General features: G+C 36.0%; 1 protein-coding gene across 3 annotated transcripts in view; it reads right to left on the reverse strand.

Moving 5' to 3' along the window:
* SETD7 (SET domain containing 7, histone lysine methyltransferase) overlaps positions 1-14,017 on the reverse strand; it is a 151,627-nt gene that overhangs the window by 38,470 nt on the left and 99,140 nt on the right. For all 3 annotated transcript variants that reach the window (XR_007948359.1, XM_051966150.1, XM_051966149.1), the window contains one exon: positions 3,215-3,416. Coding sequence is in view for 2 of the 3 variants with exons in the window: in XM_051966150.1 (XP_051822110.1) it covers positions 3,215-3,416 (202 nt within the window). In the remaining variant the exon portion in view is untranslated. The remainder of the gene's footprint in view (positions 1-3,214; positions 3,417-14,017) is intronic.

Below are 14,017 nucleotides of genomic sequence, written 5' to 3' on the forward strand. Positions count from 1 at the left end.
CATTTGACAGATGAGGAACTGAGGCAAACAGGTTAAGTGACTTACTGGCCCAGGGTCAACAGTTAATAAGTGGCTGAAGCTAGATTTGAACTAATGAAAATGATTTCTTCCTGAAATTCTGGCATTCTGCCCACTAAATCATCTAGTTGCCCCACATGAAGTTCATAAACTAACTAAAAAAGTATTATTCTCAGCACTCTCTGCCCCCTTTTCCACTACTTTGTCACTATCACTGAAGAAGAAGAAGGGGGATATGTGGGACAGAGGCCATTTTGTGCTTTTCTTCATGTCATGGTTTAACATGGACAAAAAATTCATTTCTAAATGACTTAGTGGTAGTGACTCTCTGTAGTGAGCGAGACTCATCTTTGAAAAGCAAACTTAGACCTTTTCCACATCCTAGAATCCGTCACAAACCATACGCCATTGACATAACCTTCAGGACTCCAAGGTACTCTTTATGGCATAATAAGACTTGAGTAGAATTTTGTGGAGCAAATGTGAACTATTACATAAATTATTAAAATAAGTTGTATACATTTCTTATCTCCCCTAACAGACAATAAGTATCATGAAGACAAGTACTACATGCCTTATTCTCCTTTGTAACTCCAAAGCACTTAGCTTTCACACAGTTAGCTTTAACAACAGAAGAACTAGTTGTAACACTGGATGCAAAACCATTGTAATTTTACTTGTAAATAAAAAAAAATTCATCCTTTTAGTTCTGTTTTCTTTGCCTTAGGGATAAAAGCTTTAGTCATTTGAGGTAGTTTTAAATTCTAGTCCTAATGGTATTAAACAAATTCTTGTTTAATTAAAAAAATGAATCTTATCAGTTTTAATAGCAGAATGAGTGATTTTGGAGATATTCAGGCTGTATCATTAAAGATAATTGATGAGACTTTGCAAGTATCTCCCACACTGAGGATGCTGGGCTAAAGAATCAGAAGGCTTGAATTTCAGTTCTTTTTCTGACTAATTTTTGTGGGCAAGTCATTTAATCATTCCAGGGCTCTGGTTTTGTTTTTTCCCCCTTTCTATAAAATGATATAGATAGGTCAAGATGCAGGCTCTAACTTGCTTTCAACTGGCTCTAAATCCTATGATGGAACCCATTTAGTTTATCATATACACTGTGCTAGGTACAGAGAAATTCTTCCTCTTTTTTACTCTATGCCAAACTCAACAAATCAGCAAACAATCCATTCCCTGCTTTTAAAGAGTTTACATTCTATGAGGTGGTTTGGGGGAAAAGGAAGAAGAAATTCAGTAATAATTTCCTAGGAGAGGGCATTAGCAACTAAGAGAATCAGGATAGGTTCTTTTTGTAGAAGTAGGAACTTGAGCTGGGTTCTGAGAGAAGTAGAAGGAAGGCAGAAAGCAACAGTGAGCAGGATGATCATTCTTGGCTGGGGGGAAACCAGAAAGGGACAGCAGAAGTAGAATATTTTCTGTGGGGAAACAACAGGCTAGTTTAGCTAAACTGTGGAGGATGAGAAAAAGAAGAATGCATCAAATGTCTAGTAGTGGTCAGGAGCCATTGGGGAAGGCTTTAAAAGCCATAGAGAGAAGTCTGCATTTGATCTCTGCAATTAGTTATGTCTTTCATTATCTAGGCAAGAATGTCCAATCTCCTTTATACAACAGTAGATGGAGGAGACAAAAGGTCGAATTTCTACTGTGATTCTGCTGCTCCTAGAAAGTAGCAAACTACTCAACTCCCTTGAACTTTACCATAAAATGGTAATAATAAAACTTACACATCTTATCTCATTAGATTGCATGAAATAATATACATAAAGCATTTCATAACCACAGAGTACTACATGAATATCAATTGTTATCATCTGTCTGACCATCAATGAAAGCCACTTATTTCCTAAGAAGGCTGGATTTTTCCAGGCCCCTGTGAATGTTTTGATTATTTAGTTATACTCCATATATCATTTCTTTTATCCCCATTTCCAAGTCTGGGGATAAAACTTAGAGGAAATGTGGTGTGTGTGAATAGATTTATGAGAGGCTGCCAATCTTATTACTTGTGCTTGAGTGAATGTTCTCATCAAAAAAAAAAAATCATGAAATTACAGTCTTTAGATGAAATGAAGACATGATTTTATTTAGATTCAAATTCTAGACAAAATAAGCTTTAAGTTAAATGTTTTCCCAAATCTAGTCATTTGAAAGACTTTTAGGAAAGTCACCAAATGCAGCTGAGATATCAGAAAAATCCAGATAGGGTAGCTTAGAGCAGTGATTTTTTTGCCTGATTGTGACCACACCCTGGAATTATTGTCTTTAATTATCTTTCTCAAGCAATGCCAAGAAATTCTCCCAAATCACTGAGGGCCATATGAATGTTAATACTTTGAAACACATAACTGTCACATAGCCCTTATATAAGACCTAGAATGGATCTTGTGAAATCGAGCAATAATAGTGAGGCAACTTGAAAAAGGAAAATTTCAGATTTATTCCTGGTCCACCAGAGACAGTAACAATAATGGAATGGGTCATGCTCACTTTCTAAAAGTGAGTAAATTTATTAAAAAGAAGTAAATCCCAACTGAAGTAAATCCATAAAGTCAAGTAGGCAAGAGTGAAAATCTATTTAGTTTTACTACATTATCTTTGTTATGAAAGGAGAGAACTAATAGCTGTTACCATAAGGCATTTTTTCCCCTTAAAATTATATATATGTGAGACAGGAAGTCTGATGAGACAGAGAGAGTGCTGGAATCAAGCATTTTGCTAAGAATTTTATATTTTACAGTTGAGGAAACGGAGGCAGTCTGTGGTTAAGGTTACTTGCCCGGATCACATAGCCAGACTTGAACTCTGGTCCTCCTGCCTTCGGGTTCAGCACTTAATCCTAGTGTCACCTAGCTGTCTAGTCAAGAAGAGTTGAATTTCAATTCTACCTCAGCCACTATTAACTGTGTGAACACAATCAAATTACTTAACCTCTATAACCCTTAAGTCACTAAAACTAAGTTACTGACTAATTAGTAGGAAATCCCTACCCTAATGAAATTCTTAGTCTTTGATATGTTGGTGTGAAAATACAGATTAAAAGTATTAAATAGTAAAAAGAAAATTTGAAGGATTTGGGGTAGAATCATATTAAATTGGCTTGCTTATTAGTTAATATTAAATTTATAAAAATCACATAAAAACATTTCTTAGTTAAGTTAACAATCATAAGGCTTACTGGGTAATATATCCAGCAAATTCCATGCCGGATGTTATCTTTGTATTGTCCCTTGAAGATCAGTCTCCCGTCTGAGTCATACTCTTGGGCCGGTCCGTTCAGCTCTCCATCTGCATAGGTGCCTTTGAGTACTCCACCATCCTCATAGGTGTATACTCCCTGCCCCTGCAAGGCGTCATCCACATAATATCCTTCCAGTGTGCTGAGAGAGAGAAAGAGAGAGAGAGAGAGAGAAAGAGAAAGGCTTCAGTCTTCTATAGAAAGGAGCATTGCATCAGTTTAACTCCAGTCTTAACTCTTCAGTAACTCCTTGTGGGGGGGATGTGTGTCCCTAAATTTATTTATTTTTATTTATTTTTATTTTTTGTGTGTGTCCCTAAATTTAAAATTTAGGCTCCAGAATTTTCATGGATCATTGGGAAAGATACAATTGATCACATAACTAAGATTAGGAATGGAGGATAGATTTAACTCTTGACCTCCTGGCTCCTGCTACAGGTATTCGTGTTTTTCCCTCTGAAATAGTGAAAAAAAGGAAAACTGAGACCATCTAAACTTCAAGTGTGTCACATTCTCTTTCTCTGTCATTGTGGAGATAGAAATGTCAAAGCAGAGATTCCCCTAGCACTTCCTCACTACTCATTCTCAAAAACAATGGCTTCCGTGAATAAGCCCCTGACTGTCTTTCACATAGTCAGGTATTACAGATCATTTCTTATAATATAAATATTTGCCTTGGGAATATGCTCAGATTTCTGGTTTGGTTAAAAATTAAGAATTCTTTTTTTCCCTGGCATCTCATAAAACAGTACTCTCGACTTCACTAATTCTGGGAAAGGTTTGTCATAGAATCTGAGCATCACTTCTCAGCATGAGTGGGAGCAGGAATGGAAAGGTGTGTATGTTTGCGGGGAAGGAATGAAGGACACTGGCCTACCCCGTGTTGAATCAGAAGGACAGAGTTTGAAAAATCATCACTTCAGGATAGAATAGGACAGAGTTACCATAAAGACATCATTCTTCTTCCTTATCAATAATAATATAATAGCTCACCTGTGTATAGTGTATTATCATTTATAAAGCACTTTTAAATGCACTATTTCATTCACAAACACACCTAGATTCCACAAAGTCAGAGCACAAAAGGCGAAATCCTTAATATATACTTGCCTTTTAAAAGGCAGAAAATGTTTACTAAAAAAAAATAGAAAAAATTCTTATTCCTGTGCAATCCAGTAAATCTTCAGTGATTTGGAATAATTATGGAGAAGAACAATTTGAATGAACAAAAGTTATACATTTTAGGATTTCTAAAGATTCTTAGGGAAACACCTGGAAACAATCAAAGATTTGGATTTGGAAAGGTCCTTTAGAGGACAATTAGTCTGTTCCCCCATTTCCCCCTTTATTTTATTCTTCATTATTTCTGATTGTCTCCCTTCCTCAAATCTCTTCCCTTTCCTGTATATTCTTCTCTCATTTGCCAAAAGTCTGACTACTACTTCTTACTCAATAAACTCTAGTGGCTCCCTATTAACCTCCAGAATCAATTATAAAATTCTTTGATGAAAGCCATTTATCAACTGGCCCCTTTCTAGTTTTCTAGTCTTCTTACATTTTTCTCCTTTCCATCTACTCTTTTGAGCCAGCTCGCATCCCACACTCCTCCCCAGTCTGTGCTGTTTCACTGTGTGTCCTTCATACATGGAATGCCCTCCCTTCTCCTCTCTACCTCCTGACTTTCTTCAGGATTCAGTTCAAATACCACTTTCCACAAGAAGATGTTTCCAGCCTTTCCCTTTTTCCTCAACTGTGATTGTCTCTCATATACACTGTATATATATATATATATCTTGTATTTACATTCTTAGTTTGAGGTGTCAGTAAGACACTTGGTGGAAATGCCAGAAATGAGGTGATATATAAAATAAGGTCTTGAAATATAAGAAAGTTATAATATAATCTTTTGTTTATTCAAATATGGAATTGATGGACAAAGCTTTGTTTTGCTTTACAGAGATTTCTGCAGTAGTGAGTACTCTAATCTTAAAGCAAACCTACAAGTTGAGTTTGAGATCAATGCACCATTTGGTTGAAAGCCCATGGGAGAATTCTTGGAACAGTAAGAGATCACCTTGTGGTCTGAATAACTGGATTTTCCAGCATCAAGAACTGAACTGAACAATGTTCATTTCTGAGGATGACAAGATGTTTCTTGGAAAACTCAAGGTGAACTTAAGCTTCATGTTAGCCAAGCAAATGGAACATCAGAATTCTTTTATAGCTTCTGGTAATACTAAGAAATATATATATATATATACTGTATATTTCAATTTTTCTTTTTAACTTTATCAGGGGACCTATGACTTTGTAGAAACTGTGCTTCTTAAAAGAACTAAACCTTGAATTCAGCAGCTGGAGACCTATGTTTGGCATTTCTGCCTGCCTGTTCATGCTGAAATCTTGATTTATGAAAACTCTTCTAATAATAAGAACCATCAGTTTCTCAGAAGGTAACTTTTGTGTGCTGAGTCCTCTGGAAACCCAGTTAATCAATCTACCCAAATGGAGGTACTGGATTTTAACTAGTTAAACTAAAAGCTTAACAGAATTAATCTTACCACTCCTTAAACATATACCAAGTTCAGCTAAAAATTTGAAATAAAAATGAAAACAAGGAGAAACTCATTGACTTCTTCCTCTAGATAATGGCTTCTTCCCATTTTTACTAGATATTAAACATAAAAAAATTACATTTCCTTTGACAAGATCATAGCACAGGTTGAATGATTATTAGGGATAACATAGAAAAGATTTCTGCATCATGTGGAAGCTGGAGCTAGATGGTTTGTAAGGATCTTTTCAATTCTGACTTAAGTTTTATGCTCATCACACAAAACAATTTTTCTTCTTTGAGTAAGTCAGTCATTGATACCCTCCAAGATGTCAGGCCAAAAATATCTGAATACAACACAAAACTCCAGAGTAAAACAAGATAACTTTTATAGCTACTTCTTGGAAAATGGAAAACTCAATTTTCTCCAATGGCAGGGAAAGGGAGAAAAATTTGGAACAAAAAGTTTTGCAAAAGTGAATGTTATCTTTACTTGTTTTTGGAAAAAAAGAAAATCCAGTTTTAAAAAAAGAAAACAACAACAACAACAATAATTTTGGCACAGGTAGAAAGGAGAAAATTTGAGTTGATAGCATATCATAAATGTATTAGAATTTTTAAAAATTAATATAAAGATTCAGAAATAAATATAATATTTTCAGATCCCTACTTTATCTTCAGGTTAAATATCCAGTTGAATCTCCAATAATACAACTCTATGGTCAGTTCATATCTTATTATAGAATAATAGATTTAGAGCTAGATGAGACCTTCTTATAGGCCGTTAAGTGACTCATTTTCTGTAGATGAGGAAATTGAGGCTCAGAAAAGAAGTTAAATGACTTATTCAAGGTCTCACTGCTAATAAGAGTCTGAGGGAAGATTTTAGCTCAGGTAGGTCTTTTTGACTCCCAGTACAATGCTCTATTCTCTACAACACCCAAACATCCTATTATCTCATTAGATTTGACCAAAAAGTTACCAAATGATTTTTGTTCCTGCAAAATTTTGGTCAAAATATCCTTAAATAAAAACCAACATCTACAATCTGAACTCAGAGTAAGTAGAAATGTGGCTCCTAAAATATTTTAGTTTCCTATTCATTTTCACAATACTCCACTGGAAAACATTTTACAGGTAGGAAAGCTCAGAGCTTGAGTTAGCCTGTCTTTAAATAAATACACTTGGAACTAGCATCAAATTCCTGGTCCACATCAGACAAGCCCTTCCTCTGGTTATTGTTAATGTCAATAAACATTTGGATGGTGTAGCGGTAAGAAGGCTGAGCTAAGGGTCAAGAGAAACTCGGACTCACACGCCGCCTCTGATGCTTATTAGTTGAGAGATTGTGAACAAGTCACCTAACAATAATAACTAGCATTATATAGTGCTGTAAGGATTGCGAAACATTTTACAAACATTATTTTATTTTATTGTCACAAAAACTCTGGGATGTGGATGTTATTATTCCATTTAAATTCTCAAAGTCTCAGTTTCCTCTTCTGTAACACAGAGAGGGGAAAAAAAGACTTAAGAGTACTTACATTATAGGTTATTGTCAAATGAACTAACATACAGAAAGCACCTAATAAATCTAAAAACACTCTATAAAATCAGTTATTATTATTATTATTATTATTATTATATGCTTCCTCCTTGCCTATAAATATTGACTAAAGGAAGGATTTCAATTTAGGATTTCAGTGAAGAAATTGGATTATAAAATCCGTATTACCTGGTCTTTCTTCTGGAAATAATTGTCAGCTGAACTTCATTTTACTTGTAGGACAATTAAATATGGCAAAGCACAAAGACTATGACTTCCCCTCAAATTTGCTGAATTTGCTGATTGACAATCATTTGGTTTGTCTGTTGATAACATTCAACGGGTCATAGAACTTAATAAGTTTACCTTGTTTTGGATGTAACCCAGTGTCTTATTCCTTTTAAGGTTTTATAAATGTTTATTAATCTGAATTGGTCCTGGTGCAAATCCTTTTATCTCTTAGGGTCTCAGTTTTCTCATCTTCAAAATAAGAAATGCCAGAAATGAGACTCATATTTCTGACTTCAAATCCTGTCTTAGACACTTAGTGGTTGTATGACCCTGAGCAAGTCACTTAATGCTGTCTGCCTCAGTTTCTTCATCTGTAAAATGAGCTGGAAAAGGAAATGGCTAACTGTTTCAATATCTTTCCAAAAAAAACTCTAAATAGGATCATGAAGAGTCAGACATGACTCAAAAAATTCCAGAACTTCAAGAAGGAGGGAGTAGATGATGACTAAGGGTAAGTCTAGCTCTTAATCTATGATCCCACACGAACATGAGAAAGCATTCTGAAATGGAGGCAGGGCAACTTAATGAGTAATTAATATTCTGATTTTGCAGAACTAAATTTTGGAGTTCTTTATTTAAATTTGCTTTTATTTTTAATCTAGATGTGTGAATTCATTAGTACAGTAATCTTAACCCTACCCCACCTGACTCACTCTATTAAAAGAACTTGTGGTAGCTTACAGTCTCAGAGAGTAAAATTTCTGGTCTAGGATCCCACAATCAATATAAAACACAGGTTATGGATGCCATGTCTTCTCAGTTTCAAGACTGGCCCTCTGTTCACTAAGCCAAGCTTTTTTTCAGACTCTCAGCTAACGGCTTCCTTTGAATTTACACAATTAAGACATTTTAAGACTTTCTACTGGTTTCCAGGAATTCATCCAGTTAAAATTCAATAGAGCTATTTCTTCTTCCAGAAATCCAAGTGGAGGAAATTCCTGCTATTAAACTACTATTAAATCATATACCACTTAAAGAAAAAGTTTTGCCTCTCAAAATTGCTCTCAAAATTATCAAAATATCAAATGGGATTTCTCCTCCCTTCCTTCTAATTTAGGGGTGTAACCCTTCATCCAAAGTCATCAAATCAAAGAAGGGACTTTCATGAGTTTATAACAAAGATACAGATATTTTTATTTCCTATTTCCTCTCAGACTTCCCAGAACATCTTTCTAAATTTGCTTTGTTGTTGTTGTTTTAATTTTCATTTCAAAGTGCTTGTTTCTGTTTCATTAAAGCATGATTTTTAGACCAAAGGTCCTTTACATCCTTATCCTCCCTTTCATAAAATCATAGAATCTTAGTGGGATGAACCCTCAGAGGTCACCTAGTCTTCTCAGCATCCCACTGTGCTGTATCTCCAACATATGGTCATCCAGCCTCCTCTAAGCAAAAGGTCCTTCACCTTTTGTGGATCCTGGCGCCTACTTGGACTCTGAAACCCATAGACCCCTTCTCAGAATAATGTACAGTATAAAATAGGTAGGGGTGGAACAAGACTTTGGAGCCTGCCCTAATCACTTAAGATGATGGCACCTTTTGTTATCACTGTTCCCAAAGGAACAATATTCAATTATATTGTAATGCAGTTATCAAATTAAAATAAAAATAAAAATAAAATTTCCCAGGATCCAGTTTAAGAATCCCTGCCTTAAAGTCTTTTACCATGTGAGATCCTTAGTGAAGGGAGCATAAGACAGCCCAATCACATTAGAGGAAAGCATAATCATCTTTCTGACATAAATCTTCAAAGTTTGGACAGCAGCTCTATGGTTTCCAGTTCCCTTTATTAACCCATTAGGTCTCTTCTAACTTTATGTTTAGCTAAACCATTTGAGAAGCTGTTTTCAGGTGGTACCATCCGCTGGACTAAGTTCTAAGGTAAGTGTCTACCTGACACAGGTCTACAACTCCCCTTGAGCTCCCCACAATGGAGTGGGGCAGAAGAGGATACACACATTTTGGACCAAATCTAAGTAAATCCTTGTTTATTACAGAGGCAGCCCAAGTTCTCCTTCTTAATCTGGTGAAATGATTTGTTGTATTTTAGACCTAGAAGAGATTTTATGTATACTAATCTAACTTTTCCTCTGATCTTCATAAGTCCCCCACAAAATTCTTCCTGATGAGATCTGCCTGGGTAATAAGTCCTAGAAAAAAATCTGTTTAGTGGAAATTCATAAAAAGGCTATATGTTAGAGAGCTAGCCTCTCTTTATAGAAAGGCTATTCCTTAGAGTGTTCCAAGAACACTTGGAAGAGTCACCAGAAGATTGAAGTTCAACCATTGGTTCTGCCATTTACTAGATATCTGGCCTTGGACCTCTCTGGGCTCAAATTTCATTTGTAAAATGAAAGTATTGGCTTAGATGATTACTAAGATGTCTTTAACTCAAAATACCTAAAGATGGCAATGTGGGATATCTTTCAGTAGCTATTTTTTGCAATATAATCCTTCAAGCACAAGACTACTGCTCTTTTTTTTTTTTTCTTTCCTCACTTTAAGGTCATTGACCATTAGTTCTAACTTAAGATACACAATCTGTTGATATCCAAACTAACTCTATGATTCTGTGGGAGGATGATCTGTGACTACACAAAAGAGATAAATAATCAGAAAATTCCTAGCTCGCACTCCGTAATAACTTCAGCCAGTACCATTAGTTCTAACTTAAGATACACAATCTGTTGATATCCAAAGTAACTCTATGATTCTGTGGGAGGATCTGTGACTACACAAAAGAAATAAATAATCAGAAAATTCCTAGCTCGCACTCTATAATAACGGTAGCCAGTACTTTGGCCTTGAATTCTCAGAATTTAGCCATACAAGGCTATAATTGGGTATTCTGGTAGTTAGGGAAAATTCAGTTGAGGGAGAGTGGGATGCAGGGGACAGCTCACCCAATTTGACATAGGGACATAAGGCAAGGGAATGGCTCATCTGCTGAAGAGTTCAGATGGGTTAAAGCAATGGAGAGAGGGGTAAAACCCTGAGGGTATACAAAGTGATTACAATATGTATGACAAGGGTAGCAGAAGGTCTTAATATATGCATCCGGAAGAACCTCTATAAGCCAGAAGTTCCTTCCCATGGTGGCACCTAGTAGCAAAAACCTAGTTGCCTTCCCTAATTCTGACTGGCCACATTTACTAGGTAAATACCACTATAAAGCCATTCCTGTCTTTTTCCCTCACTCTTTAATGTTCAATATTTGTCTATATCTATCTGGATCTTTCCCAAAAAACCTACAAAACACTCCCAATTTCCTCCATCAAACCTCACTAGAGTCTACAAGATCCCTTTGTTGTAATTCTGTCTCTCCTCTCCTTCTAGGTTAAACTCCCTGAAAACAACAACCTCGAAAACCCATGAGTATTTGATACCTCTACCTTTTCACTCTCTTCTCACTTCTCTGAATTATGTATTCATTCAAAAAAGAATGCCTTCTCCAAAGTTACCAATGGTCTCTTTACTGTCAAATCTAATTCTTTTTTCAATCTTCTTGATAGTCATTTGTTACTTGATCACCTTCTCTTCCGGAATAATTTTTGCTGTTTGTATGTCTAGGATATTGCTCTTTCCTGTCTGAGCATTCCTCAGCGTTCTTTGCACCATCTTTATCCATGTTATGATGACTAATTTTTCTTTCTCTTTCTCTCTCTGTCTGTCTCTGTTTCTTTCTGTGTGTATTTCTCTCTCTTTCCTCCTGGAACTGTAGTCTAAAAAGACCTGAGTTCAAATCTGATCTCCAATATTTATTAGCTGTGGCACTTAATTCATCTGTAAAATGTGCTGGGGGAAGCAATGGTAAACCACCCCAATATCTTCATCAAGAAAATCTCAAATGGAGTCACAAAGAGTCAGGCATGACTGATATGACTGAATAATAAGGTTATACAAGTTCTGCATAGGACCTACTCACACTCTTTGAGTGTGTGGCCACTAAAAGAAGTGCCTATTTGCTGGGAACTGAGAAATGTGCTACTATCCATATTGCCTAATATGGGATTGAAAAGGAAAAGAAAGTACTTGGTTCAAGTTGAAATTATATTTAGTAGGTTAAGAAAAAAAAAAAGACAGTTTGGTTGGACTCACCCAGGTAATCTGTCTTAAAAAAAAAAAAAATCTAGTGAGGAGCAAGAAAAAGAAATTGAGCTGCCCTGATTTTCAATGGAGTTATCCTCTCTCCTTTCCTCCCTCCCTTTCTCTCCCTTGGAAACACTGCTGCCCTTGCTACAAGAAACAATACTGCCTTTTGTCTATATAATTGCCAAAAAGGGACAGCCGTGTTGTGTCCAGGGGAACAACCGCACAGAATGGATTCTCAGCCAGTTTATAGCTTCTTTTTCCCCCTCTTTCATCTAAAATATCTTGCTATTTTGGACTAGAGGGCACTGGGCTTTTTCAAAATAACATCTCACCCTGCAGGGGACCCTCCAGGTGAAATTTAATCTTTTTTCTTTGAAGAAGAGCTGATGTTTCCACATTAAGACCAACAATTTGGGAAGTCAGGAGGAAGCCCAGCCCAATCAATCCCATCCATTGAAGTCACTGCTAAATTATTCACTGAAGGATTAATCAGGGTCTTTGCTTTCTCCCTCTCCACATTACTGCTCAGCCACTGTTTTCCTGCTCTTCAGCATCTCTGCCAGGGGATAATTCAAGGGAAATTCATAAAAATGAAAATCAGTTACTTCCTTCTATTTTCATAGCTCTCTCTCTCTTGAAATCATTTGATCTTTCTCTGGCCACTGGACCCAGATGGCTCTGAAGGGGAAACTGAGGCAGGTGACATTGCCCAGACCTCCCTCACTTAAATCCAATTTACTTGCATGTCATCCCCACCCTGATGTTATGGTCCTTTTCAAGAATGAAGGACAAACAACAGCTTGCATCTAATTGATACTGACTCACTTTTGTACATGTTATGGTCTCCCTAATAGAATATAAGCTCTTTGAGGACAGGAACCATTTTGTTTTTTTTTTTTTTTTTGGTTTTGCTTCCCAAATACTATCAACATAGTAAATGCTTAATAAATGCCTGTTGAATTAACAGATTTGAATCACAAAAAGCGTCAGTGGGGGAGTGAGTTAGAACAACTGATTAGAGACAAAGTTATAATTTATAGATTTTGATTATGTATGCTCTCTTAACCTCTTGCCATTGCCATGAATAATTAAGAATCCCATGCACAAGAAAAACCTTTAAAATTAACCTGTTTATATTTGTCAAGTGATCAAGCGAATATTACAGAATATCATAAACAGCAGCTCGTGACAGCCCCACTGTGTCTGTAGCAAAAGACTTTAGTTCACTATGACTAAATGACATGTATCTAGTCCTTGTCATCCATAGAGACTTCATCTATACATAAAAGCCCCAGGATTTTGTCTACCTGATTCTTTTAGAATGGATTAAGGTTTAGGAGGTTACCCCCTTTTCCCAAACTTAAGTGTTATTATAATTAAGCTGTGTCCTATAATTAAGATTAGTTTAACCAATTTAAGTACTAACCCCTAATTCTCAGTGTCTGCCTATCGGAAAAGTCATGGGGACAATTCCTTGAAGTTCTAACTATGATGTTTAAAAAGTTTGAGAGACTTAACTTCTGGGTAATTAGATATTTTATTAATAATGCCAGCATTTAAAAAAAAAAGGTCTGTAGCACTCTTGAATGCCAAAGACAATAATGGCAGCAAGCTTACAGCTTTTATGCCCTTGGAAAAGGGATATTCCTGAGGGTGGCAACTAACTGTGATTGGTTAGCAATTAATGAGAGAATAAATAGTATAATAAGGGGATGGATCTATCTTAATGAACTTTGATTATGTCACTTACTTTGAAGTAACCCCCCAACCTTAGGCAATTTATTTAAAGAATTTATATATCCCACCCAAACCTGAGCTAATTGGCTGGAGTAGCAATACCCAGAATATGGAGAATGTTAATCCTTCAATCAATCCTCCTTAAGAGATTGTAAGAAGAAATAGGACAGGGGAAAATTGGGGTCTCCCCAATTTTAACAATTGGCTATTAATATAAAAGAGAAATAATCATTTCTCTCAAAACTAATGTGATTTAGGAGACTGGCCACTTCTCTGTATGAGGCAGGGTCAAAGTTGCTTTCTCTTGCTTATTGAGAATGGAGTTCTTGTTATTACTCACATCATCACCCACATTCACAAGAGATTAAAAGCTGTTTTCTCACTATCCCCTCAAGCAGTAAAGATAAGCAAAGCAAAATGATTTAAAAAGAAGAAGAAGAGCCTTTAACGAAGGGAAGGGAAGGGAAACCAGTCATGAGATCAGCATAAAAGTCAACATGGAGACAAATTCTCCAAAGAAAAG

The sequence above is a fragment of the Antechinus flavipes genome, chromosome 6 (assembly GCF_016432865.1).
Source record: "Antechinus flavipes isolate AdamAnt ecotype Samford, QLD, Australia chromosome 6, AdamAnt_v2, whole genome shotgun sequence".
Lineage (NCBI taxonomy): Eukaryota > Metazoa > Chordata > Mammalia > Dasyuromorphia > Dasyuridae > Antechinus > Antechinus flavipes.